The sequence below is a fragment of the Rhopalosiphum padi genome, chromosome 2, assembly GCF_020882245.1.
Source record: "Rhopalosiphum padi isolate XX-2018 chromosome 2, ASM2088224v1, whole genome shotgun sequence".
In the NCBI taxonomy this organism is placed as follows: domain Eukaryota; kingdom Metazoa; phylum Arthropoda; class Insecta; order Hemiptera; family Aphididae; genus Rhopalosiphum; species Rhopalosiphum padi.
This window is the reverse complement of record NC_083598.1, coordinates 78,140,684-78,160,344: the sequence shown is the minus strand read 5'-3', so window position 1 is coordinate 78,160,344 and position 19,661 is coordinate 78,140,684. Positions and strand designations below refer to the sequence as shown.

The window sequence follows — 19,661 nt, the reverse complement described above, 5'->3', positions numbered from 1 at the left end:
TGATTGGTTTGGCTTCCATAATAATAATTTACTATTGTCCTTTAGCGAAGCAACTCTTGTTCTTTAATTTATTGTCAATTTTCATCATAACTGGTTGGTTAATTATTAAAATTATTTTTATACGTATAGTTGACTAACAGCTATCTAAACACGGGTATCTTTTTAAACTATAATTTTGAAGTATTTAACAATTATCTTATTATCGATATCTAATTAAAGGTCAGATAAGGTTCTAAAGCATTAGGTTAAGATATGTGGTAATTTAAAATGTTTTTAACTAATAAATTGATTTATAGTTAGATGGTGTAATCCAAGGCTGTAGATGTATAATATTTCTGGAATTAAATTTAAAGATACTTTAAATACTGTTCATACTATAATTTATACATTGTAAATAGATAATACGGAATTTCTTAAAAATTGTATAAATATTTCATTGGGTTTCCATATCTATATCTTATTATTCGTAGGACTATTCTAATTGTAAATATTCTATTATATGCACAGCCCCGAATCCAGTATATTTATTACCCTGATAAAAATATAAAATTAGCACCTTTTGTCTATCGCAGTGGTTTTCAACCTTTTTTGGATCGAGACCCTCCGTTTTTATTTTTTTGTAATGCGACCCCCTTAAAAAAAAGTTGTTTTATTCATCAACATTTGATTTAATATTACTGATAAAATATTTATATGGTATAGAATTTTGATTAATTTACACTTGCTATATGACAAATGATTGTTTAGAATAGAATATTGGTTTAATCTTTAAATATTAACGGTTGCTAATAGCTCAAGAAAATTATATAATCGATTTTTGTTTATTTCAGCCGTATACTACATGAAACGTTTATAAAAAAAATTTAAAAAAAGCATAATTTATTCGAAAATATAGAATTAATTTTTATTCTCATTCCAGAATAATATATATATGTATGCGTCTTATTCCGTACTCGATACAATACTATAATAGGTATTACAATTAATCTGTTAATCATCATATCCGAAATATTACACGCATTGACAGTAATATTTCCGAAACAATTTACTTGAATCTTCGATTTATTTATTTTATTTTATCGGCCTTCGTCACTTTTTGACAATTTTGCCGTAAAAAACTGATTTTACGTATTTTTAAGAGTGAACATGTGAAGGTTGCTTGCGATGCCTCTAAAAACGGTTTAGCTTGCATATGAAACCGTCGGCCTTTCGTTTTATATCAATATTTTGTAATTTTTTATTTTCCGTACAAAAATAAAATAAAATTTAAAAAAGTTTATTTTACATGTGTAAGACATATAAAATCATAATAGTTCGTATATTTTATGGAATAATTAATTTTTTATTATATTGATTAGAACATTAATTATTTATTATAATTACATATAATATAACTTAATTACCTATACAATATTATAAAATTATATTATATTAAATTCGAAATTTTTGTTATTTAAATACAATGTTTTACATTCCTATTACTGTTTGAAGTTTTTTTTGGAACTATTATAGTAATACATAATTACATCGTATTTAAAATCAGGTTTTAATGATTTACTGATTAATTAAAACATACTGGTGTATTGTATATATATATAGATTCTGTATATTTGTAAATAATAACTAATTGTTTTTTCAATAATTTTTTGGGGAATAGAATGCTTACTTCACATCTTATTTTGTATGTAAAATTGTATGATTCGCTAATCACTTATTCACCTCATAATTTACTATAAGTTACATAGATGATTCATAAATATCATTTTCTAAGGCTTTTCCTAATCGCATTTTGAGATTAAATACATCGTTTGACACTCTTTATTACAATGTATAAGTCTGTCCATGGACCCATTATATCACTACTCTATACTATATAAAATAAATATACTAACATAAATAATATGATTTAAATACCTACTAAATGTATGTAGGTATTAAATTAAAAAAATGCAAGAGCAAGGTAATATATTTGTCTACATTGTAATTGATTGAAATTATTTTAGCTTAAAACCATGTCTTTCCCTCTACATTCTCTTGTATCTATGGTTTGGTATTAAATAATGTCCGTTTAAAATAATATTTGTATCCACCAAAACGTCTCATATAAATAAATGTAATATATTTGGTTCCTCGTTCATGATGATTTTGATATAATAATCCTATATACTTTTACGTAACCATGGAATATAACAATTGATTTTTGTACATTTTATATATTATTTTTGTTCGAAAAATATAACGATTGATATTCGTTAAAAATAAAAACTCGCAGTCTTATAGATCTCATTATGATGACGCTTATCAAAAAATTCGCTAATAATTTGATAATCGGAAAAACATCACAAGGTTATAAAGAATCTGTGATTTTTGATGATGCAGTACGTATTATTCATATTTTGCAAACATTTAACATGACATTATTATATTACATAAAAATTGGATAAGTTTGCTGTTTTGTATTGTAGACTATAGTTCTATCATATTATGTATATAAATATAACTACATTCAAACGTTGAAATTTAATAATATCATTTAGATTATTGAATTGACTACTAAAGTATCGATGTTGAGGATACACGACGAGGAACTAGTTTGCGAAAAATATTGCTCTTTTGAAGCAATTTTTCATTTAGAACACGAAGTATGTATTATTAGTAATAAATATTGTACAGTATTAAATATTTAAATTATTAAAATATTGATTACTCCATCGCGTTTTGAAGGATGATATGGAAATAGAATATGAAGTTAGTGATTTCACCGAAGCACACACAAATCATCTTTTTCAAGTGCATATAAAACATCTATAATAATATCATGATACACATTCATTTTTTATAATTTTTTATTATTAATATAGGTGAAACGTAAAATTGGACAACTCGTTTCCAAAGACGAATCTTTATATAAAAAACATAAAAAGAATATTAAGCATTATGATTAGGGGCCGGATTTTTATGAAATTGTATTTTCTTCTACATTTGATGTATAATAATTCTGATTAAATATCTTGACGTTTCGTTAAACGTAGATTCTACTGTTAATTTTTTTTTTGCATATTTTTGCATATTTGCATCAAAATGCATAATAATTGCATATTTTGAGGTAATTACATAAAATGTGCATATTTAATAAATACTTAATAAAATATTTTAAATTTTACTCAAAGTTTGATATATACGAGTACTTGCCGATTTTGCCCGATTACCGACGTTCCTGACAAATATAATTCGACCGAATAAAACAAAATGTAGAAAATAAATTTAGTGAAGGAGGACGCGTCCTATACGAGCAATATTTTTCACAAACTGGTTCCTCGTCGTGTATTTTCAACATCGATATTTTAGTAGTTAAATCAACTTACACTTGTACCTGTTCTTTACTGTGTAGGAACTTACATATGTACATTTTTTTTTTGTGTAGGAATTAACGTATTTAATTGTCTACCTGTTACTCTCGTGTAGGAACTTATGATTCCCCAAAGTTTCAGTAGCACTCCCGGATTTTGATCTTGAACATCCTCATAATTTATGCCATGGTATATGATAAACTATTATTCGGATTTTATATAAGTTGTATAATATAACTAAATTTAAAATAACCAATAGACACATATGTTCAATAAAAATCTATTATAATATATTTACCTACTTATAATATGTACAGTGTACATAATTATTTCTGGAAAGCCTTTAATAAAAGGTTTCATTCAACCATAAACAACCCAACACCTACATTCCTAGCTATTACGCTGATTGTAAAAAAATTTTTAGATTGTGTAATAAAATATAATATATATGAAAATATCAAGAAATGGAGTTGTTCGTTGTGTAATCCGTTTCAATAAGATAAATTCCTAAAAAAAATAAGAATCTTTAGCACCCCGTGTTTTCATTGAAATTTTGTCCCTGTATTAAATAATAACTAACATTAAAACCATTAGCCATTAGGTATTCAGATAAATGTCGATAAAAGTATAAATAGTGATTCCATTCAATCATCTGTACTGTTCTGCTATTATATATTATTACAGACAGTACTTTTTATATAAACTGGATTTTGTATCCCTTAATTAGTTAAGTGTAGGTTTATTTTTCAACAAGGAAATATTTGTAGTTTATAGTTCTATTGTAGATACGTACCTGCGTCGATACTCAGGTACCTAGGCATTAGGCATTAGGTATATAATATAATAATGTAGATAATAGAAATAACTATATAGATATTAGATAACCTCTAATATATTGACTTTGGTAAAATTTGTACGCACATTAAATCAAAGGTATAAATCGGTAAAAAGTAAAAATACACTTAAAAAATAAAAAAATAATAATAGTAGGTAATTACAAACAATAAACGAATAAAAAACATGTAATGCAGCATTATGAGTATTCTTATAATTAAAAAATAAAAAAATTATGAAATGTACATAAAATAAAACTTAAATGAAGGAATATAATATAATAATATGTTATTTCGGTTGTCACTTTTTATATGCCTAGTAGGTAATAGGTAAATATTATATTATATTTTAGTGTATAATGTTTATATAAATTATTTTGCAAACGTTTTGTTGTTATCACATATGCCATTTAATATTATATACAAAAGTCATACAGTGTTAAATATGCTCGTACCCACATTTTTCAATTAATAATGAATTTATTGAAATTTCTGACATTTTTAAATACGCTTAACAGCGATATCTTGAAATTTTGAAGATTTTATGTACTACTTAGGTAGGTATGGATGAGTGTACTGTGGCGAATGGATTTCTATTTTTAAAATCAATTGATAAACCTAATTAAAAATTTGAACCTTCAGTTTTTTAGTTATAAACATTTTTATATGAAAGATAATAGTCCTTGAAAAATGGTCTTACAAAATAAATATTATATGATTGAATCTAGTGTTATTATATTTGGACCATATTTTCAAATTATAATTTTTAATAGGTACACCTAGGTACTAATATTAATTACTATAATTTTAAACTCACCATAATATTCCTATATGTCTTCCCCACATATTACCTATTATAGACGTACTAGTTACTGTCCTTAGTGCACAAAGTTAAATATTTCAAAAACTACAAGTTTAAATTTCGATTTTAAAATGTCACAATTTTCAAAACAAATTGTCTATTAAATTATTTAAATATAATAGAAAAATAGGTATATGTTTGAATCTCCACAGGACACTCCTTAAATAATAAAAAAAATCTCAAGAATATGAAAATACAAATAATATGTTCTATAAGTACCTAACCTAACTATGTTTAAAAATTAGATTTTGAGTAGGTAGGTACCGTCTAACTGCATTAATGAAGAAAAATGGAGGTGAGCATTTTTGGTAAATCATCCTGTATACATAATACAATTTACATACTTATTTATAATACGTTATTTGTCGGTGTGCGGGTAAAAAGGAGTAGTACCTAATCGTTGTATATTTTGTTCGTTGACAGCTTGTTTTAATTTTTCACTGTGGCATTAGTCACACCGTGTTTAATGTGGATTAGCTCCCTCAAAAACCCTAATTTCACCGTGTAACATTATAATTACAAACAAATTAAATAGTCTTTGATTATCATTGTGTTTGTCATGCTTAACATATTTCCTGTGTGTAAACTTTAAAAAAAATTTTAAACGCTTTTATATAGATTAAATCATTTTTTAAATTATAAATACAAATAAATTATTAGCCATTAGGCATACTTGAAAAGTTGAAAATATTATCCACATCAATAAGCAGTAAATCATGCTATTTATAATTTATAATAAACTAAACAATGAAAATAAAATTAGAAACATCTCAATTTTAATATAAAATACATGAAAATGATGTGAATACACAGTATAGGTATATTATATTTATTTTTGAGCATGGGTAATACAATTTTACCGTTAGAATATATATTTTCTTCCTAATGTTACACGGTATAAATTTGTAATTGTTGAGAGGCAAGCGTTACTATAGTGTAACATTATATTATTTATGGTGTGATTATCGCGGTAAAAAATAAAAATATGCTTTAAAAACGAACAAATAAATATACTTAACACTATTAAAGAGAATAAATCAAAAATTGCTATTTTTCAGCCAAAAAACAACGAGACTTTTTATTTTATGTTTGATTATTATGACAGTAAAATTGATTTAGTACTGTTATGAGTAATTTAAGACCAGAAATAATACAATAAACATTAATTACAATTCAATGATAAAACTAATGTGATACAATTTTAGGTTGGTAAGTACCTAAAACATAATTTTCTACAAAATAATCGACGAACGATCAAAATTGACTTATTCCCATTATAGGTACCTACTACCTACCCGCGCACCGAGCACATTTGCATGTATAGGTATAAATATAATAGGTATACATATTAATGTATAATAATATAAAATATAAATTATGTTGATTAATCATAACACACACACACACACACACACACACACACACATACACACAAATATACACGTAAAGGAACTATAAAAAACGTAATGATAATATTACATATGTACTTAGGTTTTGGTATATAGGTATGTACTACAGTCTACAATATATGTTACGTATTATTAGGATGATATATTAAAATTATACATATTATATATACCTAATATATATAGAGATTAACACGTATATAATAATTTTATAGTGTTTTTAATATTGTATAGTATTAGCTAGATATTTTTTTTAAAAAGCACCGGAGGTCACACAAGCACACACACACACACATATATAAGCACGTGCTTGTTATTATGAGATTCTCTATATCAATATCCTTAGTGATCTAAATTCCGTAAAATACTCAAGAAACTGAAAAAACTGAGTTTTTGTGAATTTGTTTGTTTAAAATTTTCTAAAAAAATAATATTTTAAAATCCTTCAATTTTTCTATAGTTTTTTGGGCTATGGAAGAAAGCCGTTTTTAATAATAAAAGGACATGATATTATAATTATATATATATATATATATATATATATATATATATGTAAGTAATGTTGGACGAAAATTGTTGATGATAACGTGTTTTAAAATATACTTATATTTTAAAATTGATAGATTGCAATAAATATGGACTTTACGTAAACTGCAGAAAAATTACCCTTTTTCTAAAAGTCGATATTTCAATTGCGGCAAAAAAAAAAAAATTTACATCATACAATCTGCGAAAAAACCATACAGATACGAAAACATATACATTATTATATAATGGTCTAGTCACTATAGACTCTAGTAGTTAGGTTATATATATACATTTATATAAATTTATTTTTAAGTTTTAACGCGATATACTAAATATCGGTTTTCTTACTATAAATAATACTACTTAAGACGTATTTACTTATTTTAGATGTAAGTAGTAGATGAAGTTAAAGCAGTGCTGTGTCGTTTAATATATAATATATAATTTAATATGATATTTACAACAATATTTAGCTAGAATAGCAAACAATCAAAATGTTTAACTAATTTAAAATTTAAATGTAAATATGAATCAAAAATAAGTAAAACACGTAGGATTATAATATTGGTCTTAAGAGGACGTTATACCCGCTGTAAACACATCATGTCTCTATTTTACTAACATACATCATAGAAAATTTGCTTTCAGCAGAACACATTTTATGATGGTAACTTTAATAATTGAGTAAATTTACCTATTATTATATTTAAACATTTTAAGGTAAGAATATTATCTAGACAATGTTGTATGCTTTAATTGATATTATGATTTTAAAGTGAGTTATAGCTATGTACAATACTACAACTTTAAAATGTTCATAACTCACTTTAGAATGATAATATCAATAAAAGCATATACCATTGTCTAGATAATATACTTACCTTTAAATTTGATGGTAGGTATATATTTTATTCCAATATTAAAGCTAACATCACAAAACGTGTTCTGCTGAACGCAAATTCGCTATGATGTACATTAGTAAGACAGAGACAACACATACGGATATAACGTTCTCTTAAACAACGAAAATATGAATCTTTCTATTCAAAATATAGTTATATTAAAACACTTATAGTGTATACCTAATTGAACGATAGACGTGTATATTATATGTCGGTATGTATCTATAGTATATATAGTAAGTATATAACAAAATTTACCGCGATTTGTATAAGGTATCTTATCGGTTTTGTCGCAAATTGTTTATTTGTATAATGTTAAATTTTTATTTGTTGCAGTTTATATATAGACTTAGAAATAGGTAGGGTAATTTTGCCGCGGTATATCATCTCCTTAGATATGCATCAGAACATCCTACAAATTTGACAACGTTAAATAGTGATTATGATGATATATAATATATATCAATATATTTATTTTAAAATAAAGTATAAACTCAACTCGACTGAAAAAAAAAATATTTAATGAAATTAATCACTTTATTAAAAGAGATTTAATCGTTGTTCATGAGTCTCTGGCATCTTAATAATCGACTTTGAATTAGTTAATTTTGGAACTATGGCTACAATGAAAAAAATTAACAAATTATCCGTAGCCTATTTTGGAGAGCGTATTGATTTGTCAAATTATTCAAATAATAGATTTTTATACAATTCGTGATGTAAGTTTTAAGAAAAAAAATGTATTTTAAATTGTATGTGCGATCGTCTAACACTTTTACCTTCTTATTTATCTTCAATATAAAACGTCTACAGTCAGGTATTCAAAGGTCTTTATAATAGTTATATGTAAAAAAAAACTTTGTTAAAATATCACTGCATAATATAAGTGATAGCGTGGTTTAATCATAGCGTATTTCGTCCAACGATTAAGGGATAACGATATAAACGTAGGTACATATTTAAAATGTGCGCGTATGTATAAAACGAGCATAAATATTTAGGTAGATAATCCGATTAATTGACTTGGATACGCCCAGGTCGAGTATATTATAAAAAATGTAAACCATTTTGGAAATTTATTTATTTTTGTTAAATACCGATATAAATGTACAAAATAATCCGTTTAAATATAATTTAACGTCGTAATAAAGGCTTGCGTACAACGTAGGTACAGCGATGTATTGATATATTACCACTGTACACAGACTCGGCGAGAATTCAGACTTTTAAAAAATATATGTATTATATTTTACACCATACAATTATTTATTAAGTTTTTCTAGTGTGAGACTAATTATCTTTGGTTTTAGAACTTATTCATTACGGTTACGCGGTGCACGCTTTTCGCGTATTATTCATTCATACAAAAATATTCGTATTACAGTATAATATTATCAACCATGGAAGTAAAACATGTAGAAAATTGAAAACAAATTATACAAGAAATTATATATTTTTACGTCAAATAAAAATGTCGAAGTAAAAAAAATTACTTTCATATGGTTTCTGTGTGTAAACTTCGCAAAACGACCGTTGGCCATATAAAAATTAATACATTTCGAAATTTATTGAATAACTGCTTGTTCACATATCTCCTATGTAATAATTGATTAAAGTGGATAGGTACCGCTCGAGAAAATATAAATTTCAAACATAAATATTTTGATGTTCGAAAACTAATTGAGTACATATAAGTATATCGTAATGCGTGTTCCTACAAAACTAATCGTTTTGAATCACGAGCACTCAATATAATATAATGTGATGAATAATAATAAACCTTATAGGAAAAAAAAATCTGATTAAAAATTAATAAATCAATGTATACGAATACGAAATGCAACTTATAATATGTGTATATTATTGTATAAATATTAAGTGGAAATGTATCATAATATTATGTATTGTGAATTTTGATACACAGAAACGGAAACGGAAAATTATTATTATCTATATTATGGCAGTATTTTATTAACAGGACAATATTATTAACGTATATTTACTGTACATCCGGTAAGTATCTATATTGTGTTAAACGCATAATACTTCGGACATATTTCTTGTTGTATTTGTTTATATATAGACTAATGTAGGGACATATATAAGGCACGCATAATATACAGAAAATAAATTGGGTGGACGGGGGCGGTTTATAAGGAAAACATTAAATATTATTATCTTTAATAAATAAAATATTGTAAATTTATTGTTATGACGTTATTATAGTAGTATTTGACATCGATATTTATAAAAATCTTAATGGTCTACTTGGATATAACGTCTAAATAAAACAATTTTTTTTTTTTTAAATAAAACTTTACCGGAGAAAGAGAGATTGAATTCCAACCCCCCATATATGTATTCGGTATTCACATTATATACTTATTATAGTAGTATTATTATTGTTGTAGGTTGTAATAGGTATGCGTAATTTGTGTGGACGAATTCCGGAGAGGCTCATGTAGTCATGTATTACATTATATTACAAATTATAAATACACATGTGTTATTGTTATACATAGTAACAAAGGTATATAAATACAAATCGATAAAAATTGGTAAAAATGGGTAAAAATCATCGAAAAAAAAATCGACAGGAGATATGTAAGGGCGTGATATGTGGCGTAGAATTTGAAGGAGACAATACTTGAAAAGGTTCAGAGGGGAAGAAAGGGGGAGAGGACCAATAACGAACAATGTGATGTCTTGTGGGGCTTACTGTGGTAGGTATATACTATATATATATATAAATTATTCAAGTTGTATATAGGTATCGTAAGATTTATGTTAACACATCTGTTGTGTGACCGTGATAACCTCGGTTATGGTATTATACCATTAGGGTATTGCCGGTATTGGTATATATGTCTACACGTGATCAATGTGCTTAATATTATTAGACTTATTAGAGTAAGTAATATTTTTGTTTATCATATACAACAACGATTTGCAGTAATTCACTGGTTTACCTATTATATGTATAACTATTATGTCAATCGTCTATCGCGTACAGAAATATACTATATATTATTATGATTTAAAATATAGATTTATTCCTAGATAAATTTCTACCTATACAATATCTGTGAGAGGGTCTTTCACATGGAAGTCGATTGTAATATTCCATGATCGTCACAAATAAATGTAAATATAAATGCAAATACGTAAAGCCTGTGCATTCGAACTATGGAAATCAATAGACCTAATTTTGTACCATCTCATCGATCATATGGACCCAACACAAAAATAATTGTGATAATTAAGAATTATAATTATTCTATAATAATTATTTTAGTTTATTATTTATAGTTGAAGGTTGTAGTGTTAAGTAGTTTAAAATCTTTAAATCGAGTAGTTTACGATTCAACAGAATATTATTAATATTGAGATTATCTTATTTTTAACTTTAAACTATTAATTTCTTGTATGTGATAATAAATATTGGACTTGAAACGTGAATTCTATATAGAAATATTAGATCGGTCCAGGAACAGTCGTTTCATATACCGAATACCGTTAAAACACCACAAAAACTATATTTTCGATCGATTGGCAAAAATCATGGTTGGGAGGGGTTGGTAAGATCGTTTAGAGCTCTAAAAATTGTATTGAACCCTTAGAAGTTATTGGAAAAATAATTTTGATATTTTAGATTTACGAATCTTGTTTATAGAAAAATAATAAACGTGTGATTGAATATTTAAATAATGTTATATCAACAGAAAAAATATTCTAAATTTTCTACGAATACTTTGTGGTAGGAAATCTCACCACTTAGCATTAAAAGGGTTGCAATTGGACTATACCTTATCGAAGTGTTCGGGCTATTATAACATAGCAATTGTTTTTACTTAAAAATAAATGTCTTAGTTATTAAAAATACCTAATAATATAATTTCAATTTGCTTGTGATTTTAAAAGCCCATTAATCATAAAAAAGGAAAAAAAGAAAAAACTAAAGAACTTTTTAACGTCCCGTTTACCCCTATAAAACAATTTTACTAGATTTTCGCCAATGTTTCGATCGTAACAACAGTATATAACACACATACACACTCACACACACACACATACACACACACGCACGCACGCAATATTTATATATTTATCACAACAAATATTTAATAAGCAGTTGATCATCTGTTCATCACGGTGACGGCTACTATTATAGCTGTGTGCGCATCAGACGTAACTCTCGTGCGGTGACGGCTGATGTAGTTTCAGCATGCCCGCCGCGGTCATGTTGTTCAACCGCTTGATGATGTGCCGGCCGCCTGCGTCGGACGTCCGGCCGCTCCGGTCGATCGCCGACACGACGGTGACGCCGTTGCGTTTCATGCGGGCGTACATGTTGGCCGTGGCCGCCGCAGTCGTCCGGTCGTTGCTGCCGCCGTCGCTCTTTACGCTCGACGTGGCGGTGGTGGTGGTGGTGGTGGTGCCGCCGGTGGCCGAGCCGCCCGCGTGCGCCGAGGTCGTGGTCACCGTGCCCTTGCGGCCCAGGTGCCGGTTGCCCCACGGGCCGCGGCGCAGGCCGCACAGCCGCCGGAACCCGTCCCGGAACTTGGACGACATGAGGTTGTACAGGATGGGGTTGAGCGCCGAGTTGATGTACAGCATGATGCGGCTGAAGAACAGCAGCAGGTAGAAGTTCTTGACGCCGAGCAGCTCCATGATGTTGTAGTCGGGCGGCGCCAGGATGATCCACAGGATGAGCGCCCGAAACGGTAACAGGCACATGAAGAAGGACACGACCACGGTACCCAGCATGAGCACCACCTGCCGGCGGTACCGGAGCGCCGCCCGGTTGGTGTTCGGCGCCACTGTTCCCGGGTTGGCCATCAGGTGCCGGGCGATGATCACGTACAGTACGGACAGCACGAACAGCGGCACCACGAAGAACGCCGATATCGTGCCGACGAAGAACAGCACCGGCCACACGGTGAACGCCTCGGTACGGCACACCGGCACCAGCGTACCGTCCACGTACTCTTCCCAGTGGTAGTCGGGTAGCCTGAGCATCGGGCTGCGGACACAAAGAAAAAACACGCGTGCGCGAGCGCGCGACCGACATGGCACGCGCGCGTGCGCGTCGAAGATTAGTATATCGTATTTGTCGTATAAAATGACATAAGCCGCAGCTGTGCACAAGACCATGTCTCGTCGTAATGTCATAATATTTGAGTGTCACTGCTTAATATTATAATATTATCGTCCGAAACGTACGCAGAGAAACCTCTAAATACCGGACACTCACGGTCGCATAAATTTTTTCCACTTTTTGGAAGTGTCCGTCAGCAGAGATTTCACTGCATTGTATTTGGACGTATTCGTAGACAATACATTATAACATTACAAATGACTTAAAATTAAACTTTATTCGTTATATGGAAGTCGAACTGTGATTATTTTAACGCACTACAATAATAATTTTTCGGTTAGATTTCAAGTTTCACCGGTCTAAATATCTCCAAAATATAAATTTCGAGAAAGAAATATAATACCCGATATAAGGCATAAGTAAAAAACGGTGAAATAAGCATTTGATAGTAATAGTGTTTAGCAGTGACGTGGTGAACTTGAAATAATGGGCAAGTCTAATATTCCACCCACTTCACTGAAAAACCCGATAAAGGAATTTACTGTCGTTTTTTTAACTACCTGTCATATTAAATTTAGCATTTACTAAATTTAATAATAGTTAATACTGAATAATTGCCCGTTGGTCTTTTCCCCTTAAAATACTCAAAAACGACTGGTCACGTAACAGTAGGTAGGTGATCGAACATTTATAAAGTTTTTAATGTAATAGAAAATATGCATTGTAGGATGTATTCTATAATATTCATATACATTTTCAAGGTATTATGTTACATTATATACCAATTTAATTACAAAAATTTAAGTTAGATTATAGTTTGTAAAAATACTAAATAGGTTAATATAACGATGGTCATAATGAAAATTCTAATCACATTCCTGGTTTTTTAACGGCCGTTAAATATTAAGAAGAATATATAAAATCTCTAATTTTAATTATATTGCTGCATTCTAACTATTCCTGCGTTTCTAATCTAATTTACATTTTTAACATTGAGATTTCATCTATTTTTTTTTCTATTGGAGATGTATATTTTTACCATGTATGATATTATTTTCAGGAGATATTTTTTTTTTGAAAATATTTGACATTTGATTTTTTCAGAGATATTTTGACCGATCACCATACATATGATATAATATAACATATTCTTGTATATAAATATTGAATATATGGAACCAATACTTGGTTTTCCTAAACATTCTAAGTTTAGAAATGAAGAATATCGCAGAATGCAATGACTATTCGTTCGGGAAGAGTACGATTTATATGGTATTATTGATTGGTGATTTGGTGAGATAACAATAATGTATAAGTAATCACATATTTATTAGATTTTAAAATATAAACAAATAAAGTACAATCAAACAAATAGAGTATTGTAGTGCGTTAAATAAATCGTTCGACATAGTATACAATGTGTTTCCTTTTAAAATGAACGCTAAATACCTCTTATGCTTATAGTTACATATTATTTAAATGGAGTTTTCTGGGAAGAGGTGAGCTAAAAAATAAGAAATACTGAAATACACATTTTTAGTCTATTTTTGAAAATTTTAGACCATTTATTCTGCGCATGTACCATACAACTTGAATTTTTAACGAAAAAAATGTATTTCTGATATAAAATTTGAAAAAAACGAAATTCTGTGGATCTAAACTATAATTGACTAAATTACAACAAGTGGATAAAGTTAAGTTAAAAATTTGTGAAATTTGGTAAACCAAGGAAGATTGTTGAAACATTTAATAATTTATATTATAAACTGAAACTTAAATTCGTAATTTTTATCAATTTTGGTTCCAGTGCCATAGTCCAAAATTAAAAGGAAAATCGGCTTAAAAAAAAATCAATCTATCCAAATCTAGTGTTGAAAACACGCGTTATTGCCGTTTAAACAAAATTCAAGTTATAATGCTCATGATCATAACAAAAAGGCAAATTTAAAAAAATTTATATTTCAGAAATATTTTATATAGTAGGAAACACATTTAAGTATACACTCTCTATAATATATAAAATGTATTGAAGAACGAGAGTATGGACTTGTTGTGCATATGTATAATATAATAAGTAGTAATATATATATATATATATATATATATCTGGAGCTGCAGACAACAATAATACATACCAATCTCGCTCGCGTAAAACTTAATAATATTTGGCGGGGTCAATATTACATATAATATTATAAAGCAGCGTATTGCGCAAGCTATATGTTTTATCGTCACCAACGGGCACAATTTCGTACGAGTATGAATCTTCACGGGTAGATGATCAGCTCTTGATTTATGTAATTTGAGGCCTGGAGCGAAACAAAAATGTATAGGCTTCTTTCTACTTTATGTACAAAAGATTTTGACGTAACTACGAAATATAGAAGTATATAATAGTAATAATATATATGATATTACATTTCTGTGTGATGTAGAGAATTTTTAGATGTAAAAAACTATCGAGAAAAAGTCATGAAAGTCGATACGTCAATACCACCAGTAATACACAGTGTATTTGTTTTTAATGTTTATTTTCATTTGAAATTTATTAAAAATCCATACATCGATTGCGTCAAACACAAAAGAATAACCCAATTGCAACAAATTATAAATATATAATACTTAAAATGTATATTTTGTTCGTATACGGCACCCTTTTAAATTCCACGAGTTGATTATATAATTTTAAAAATGTACATTTCCCTTTAGAATTTTTCACTTAACGGTTAAGGCCTCACTTACATATCAGGAGACTGAGCAACGTCATAAACGAGCGCGACAATTGGTATGTATTATGTTTATTATAAGATTAATATTGCAGCACAATATTGTTGTAGGCAATCTATAAGCTCCGAGTGACAGCCGCCGCCATACGATAATAATTTATTATTTTATTGTATGCCATACGTTAAAATAAGCTGATCGAGAGACGTCAAATTGTCTGACTGAAAATGTGAACATTATACATAATAACTATATTATTATGTACTTTAAAAGTACCTGCTGTGGCAATCTCCCGGAGCTTCTTTGTAAAACATAACAAAAAAGTATTAATATTATACATGTATGTAAATGGAGAAATTAAATGTATAAAATAGATTTTCTTAATAATATAATATTATAACGACAACAAGCGATAAGAACCCAAAACCGTTTGATCACATATGAAAGGCAGTTTTAGCAATACGAGTATACTACGACAGTAAGTTATACTATTTATATATACATATAAATATATGACACGGTTGTGAACATATTGTGGCTTGTACTCTAAGTAGGTTATCTATTATCGTATCGACTTCGATATGCATAAACAGAGAACTCAGGGTTCGACTGGATCTTTAGGATACCGAGAAATTAAATGTTTCAGCGAGCCAGTATTTATTGTACATAATAATCATTGGCCATGGGAGTCATAAAAATAGTTTTAGTATACAATAGTAAAAAAAACTAGAAAAAGATTTGTTTAATCTAATCTAATATATGTAAATATGTTTATTAATTATTTCGAAAAGTAAGTATACTGTTTAATTTCCCAATTCCTCTCCTCCTATTCATACAAGTATATTATACTTGATAAAAATGATAACTGTAGAAGCCACTCTCAATATTTTATATGCACATACGTTCAACTAAAAACATATATATATATATATATGAAACTACTACTCTAGGTCTTAATGAATTTCTACAATACTATTTTTTGGTTTCTGTTAACCCGTGGTAATACCACCTATTTGGTTATTAATCTACCAGGTAGAAAGGATAATGTGAATACGGGACCGCGTCATACATATATATTATATATACATAAATAGGAATATATATATTTTTTATACGTAAAAAGTATTTTTGTCTATTTGCGTTATTATAAACATTTTAATTGTGAAACTCATGTAAATGTCTGAAATGATATGGACGTCACGAAAACTGTACAAAAGACGAATACACATCACACAATATTATATTAAACATGAGAGCTGCACTTATTTATATATATTAAATGCAGTTTCTTACACGAAAACAAAAACAATATCGATGTATATTGTTAGGGCCTGCAAATTTAGCAATAGATTTTTTTCGCATATAATATAATATTATCATAATAAATTATGTATAATAATTTATATACTCGTTACGTATAGTTATTTATTATATAATCGTAATAATATATAGAAAACGCAATCGATTATATTATTAATATTATTATTATTATCATCATCATTATTATTATTATACCAATATCATGAACCACGATTTATTATCATTTAATATACTGCAGACATAATAATATTATGTCTTAATGTCATATAATGATACATATTATAAAACGCGAAGCCCGTATTAATAAAACAATATGAGAACCGCATCAGCGCAATGAGCAGCGCTAAGCGATCGCCTCCAGAAAACCAATGAGTCATTGCCCATTTTACGTATACAAAAAATAAAATAAAAAAATATATAATAAAATAATAAATAACAACATATACAAAAGCGTCTATATGTATATTATATACAGGCTACGAAAAAATAATAATGCAATTTACGTGCATATTATAATATTGTAAATTTTTGTAGTAATAATAATAATAATAATAATAATAATAATAGTAACAATATGATTCTTAATCGTGTCGCTTTTGTAATATTTCATTCGCTCGTAATTATGACGCACTACCTATATAATAATAATAATTAAAGCTTGCCCAAGCCACAATAGTACGATCAGCTGCCATGAAATATAATAATGTATAAACTTATAAACGAACACATAATATTTTATATTACATATATATTATTATAAAGGCATAGCTTTTAATATAATAGACTTGAAATAAGAAATATTTGTAACCTTAAAACGTGAAAGAAAGAAATAGAGAAGAACGTGTTTCAGTCGGCCGTGATGATAAAACACAAAAAATGTATAATACAACAGACCGCCAGCAGACGAGGCGCGTGCGACTCACGTACCGATTTTTCCGACCGTCGGCCAATATTATAATTTTACGCACATGTGATAATAATATGTTTCTGTTAATAAAACAATACGTAAATTGTAAATTTATTTAAATCACTATGGTCGTTTAAAAATCGATACGGTTCACACGTGTGTAGGGTGTATGTTACATATTATAATAATAGGCGTTAAACGTATATTACATTATAGTTGGTGATAATTCCGTTGCGGATATATTTGTGATATTAAATATTTTTACACAATAATAACAATAGATGATGACATGCACGTCAAAATAGTATTAGTTTGGCGTAACGCATACAATACATTCACATAGGCTAAGTATAATCATTGTTTTATAGTAAAAATATATAATAAGCTTAGACAACAGTGACGGATCTATGGAAGGGGTTACGGGAGTGAAGTTAATATAATAATATCCCATTCGTGCTTTAAAAAAAAATATCGCAGGCACGTCTAGGAATTCGAATTCTGTATTTTGTTAAAATGTTTAATAACATAATATATTACATGTTCATAAAAAATTGAACCTCCCTACCCCTTTCTGACCCGCGAAAAAATCCTAAATCCGCCACTGTTAGAAAATCAATATAATATTATGATAAATATTATGTAATAATATGACAATAACATAGATCGCATGGCGAAAGCGCCGCAGAATATATGTAGGTACACAAGTATATTCTAGCCAAAGCCGCTAGTCATTTTATTCGAATAATAAAAAAAAGCCTATATTATGTTATGACAGTGCTAATATAAGACGTAAATAAATAATTAATAAAAAAAAAATTAATAATAATCAAATACTACCGTTTTATACGTATTTTTTTTTTTAGATTCCTTCGTCGGCCTTAGACTCTTCGTTGCGTTGAGCTATATAATACTATAATATTATAATACATAGTACAGAGAGATTAAACACGCTCTCATTCTCTATTCCAGTATATTATATTACATTTACAAAATATATATTGCATGTAAAATGTAAGTACTAAGTAGGTATAAAATGTGGGTAAATGCAATAAATGCGTGTTATACTACAAAATACTACATAATATTATGTATATGCAATGCAAATTTAGTTGATCTAATAAACGCTGCAATTGCCTGTCGCCGAATTAATATTAAATAGATGTCGGTAGGACTTGGGCAGATATTCACATATTATAAGGCATTATCCATAAGGGTCGCTGAAGCGACCGTATTAGACGTTTCGTAAATTTATCTATAATATATATACGTCCTATACATTTTTCATTGTTTGTGAATCGATCTATAAATACATTATATAAATATAGTCAATTCTTCGAAAATATTTCCTTCAGATTTCGCGCCAGCACAAGCTGTCATTCTATATAATTATGAATCCTTATAAAATCAGTTTTTTCATGACGTACTAAATATTAAGATAACAGATATAATATTATAATACGAGGTAGGTATGCAATGCAACAAATAATAGTTATTATCATAATCCATACATCATAATTATTCATAATAATCATCAAAAATCATTCTTATAGGTACACCATAATACGGCCGATTATCGCAGGTTACTCAAACCTCAAATATGATATATTGAATACCTATAAACAATTTTTCATCAAACGCCATGACACTTAACATGGTCAACTCGAATTTTTTGTTTTTCCCTTATACTTAGAGTCTCCGATAGAAGTCGACTATGTATCATCTTTGATATGG

The 19,661-nt window shown here is 28.4% G+C and overlaps 1 protein-coding gene across 1 annotated transcript in view; it reads right to left on the bottom strand.

Moving 5' to 3' along the window:
• Positions 1-4,220: 4,220 nt before the first annotated feature.
• Positions 4,221-19,661, bottom strand: part of LOC132919660 (growth hormone secretagogue receptor type 1-like) — a 168,782-nt gene continuing 153,341 nt past the window's right edge. The window contains exon 4 of the mRNA XM_060981425.1: positions 4,221-12,904. Within this exon, the coding sequence (XP_060837408.1) occupies positions 12,064-12,904 (841 nt within the window). The 3' untranslated portion in view covers positions 4,221-12,063. The remainder of the gene's footprint in view (positions 12,905-19,661) is intronic.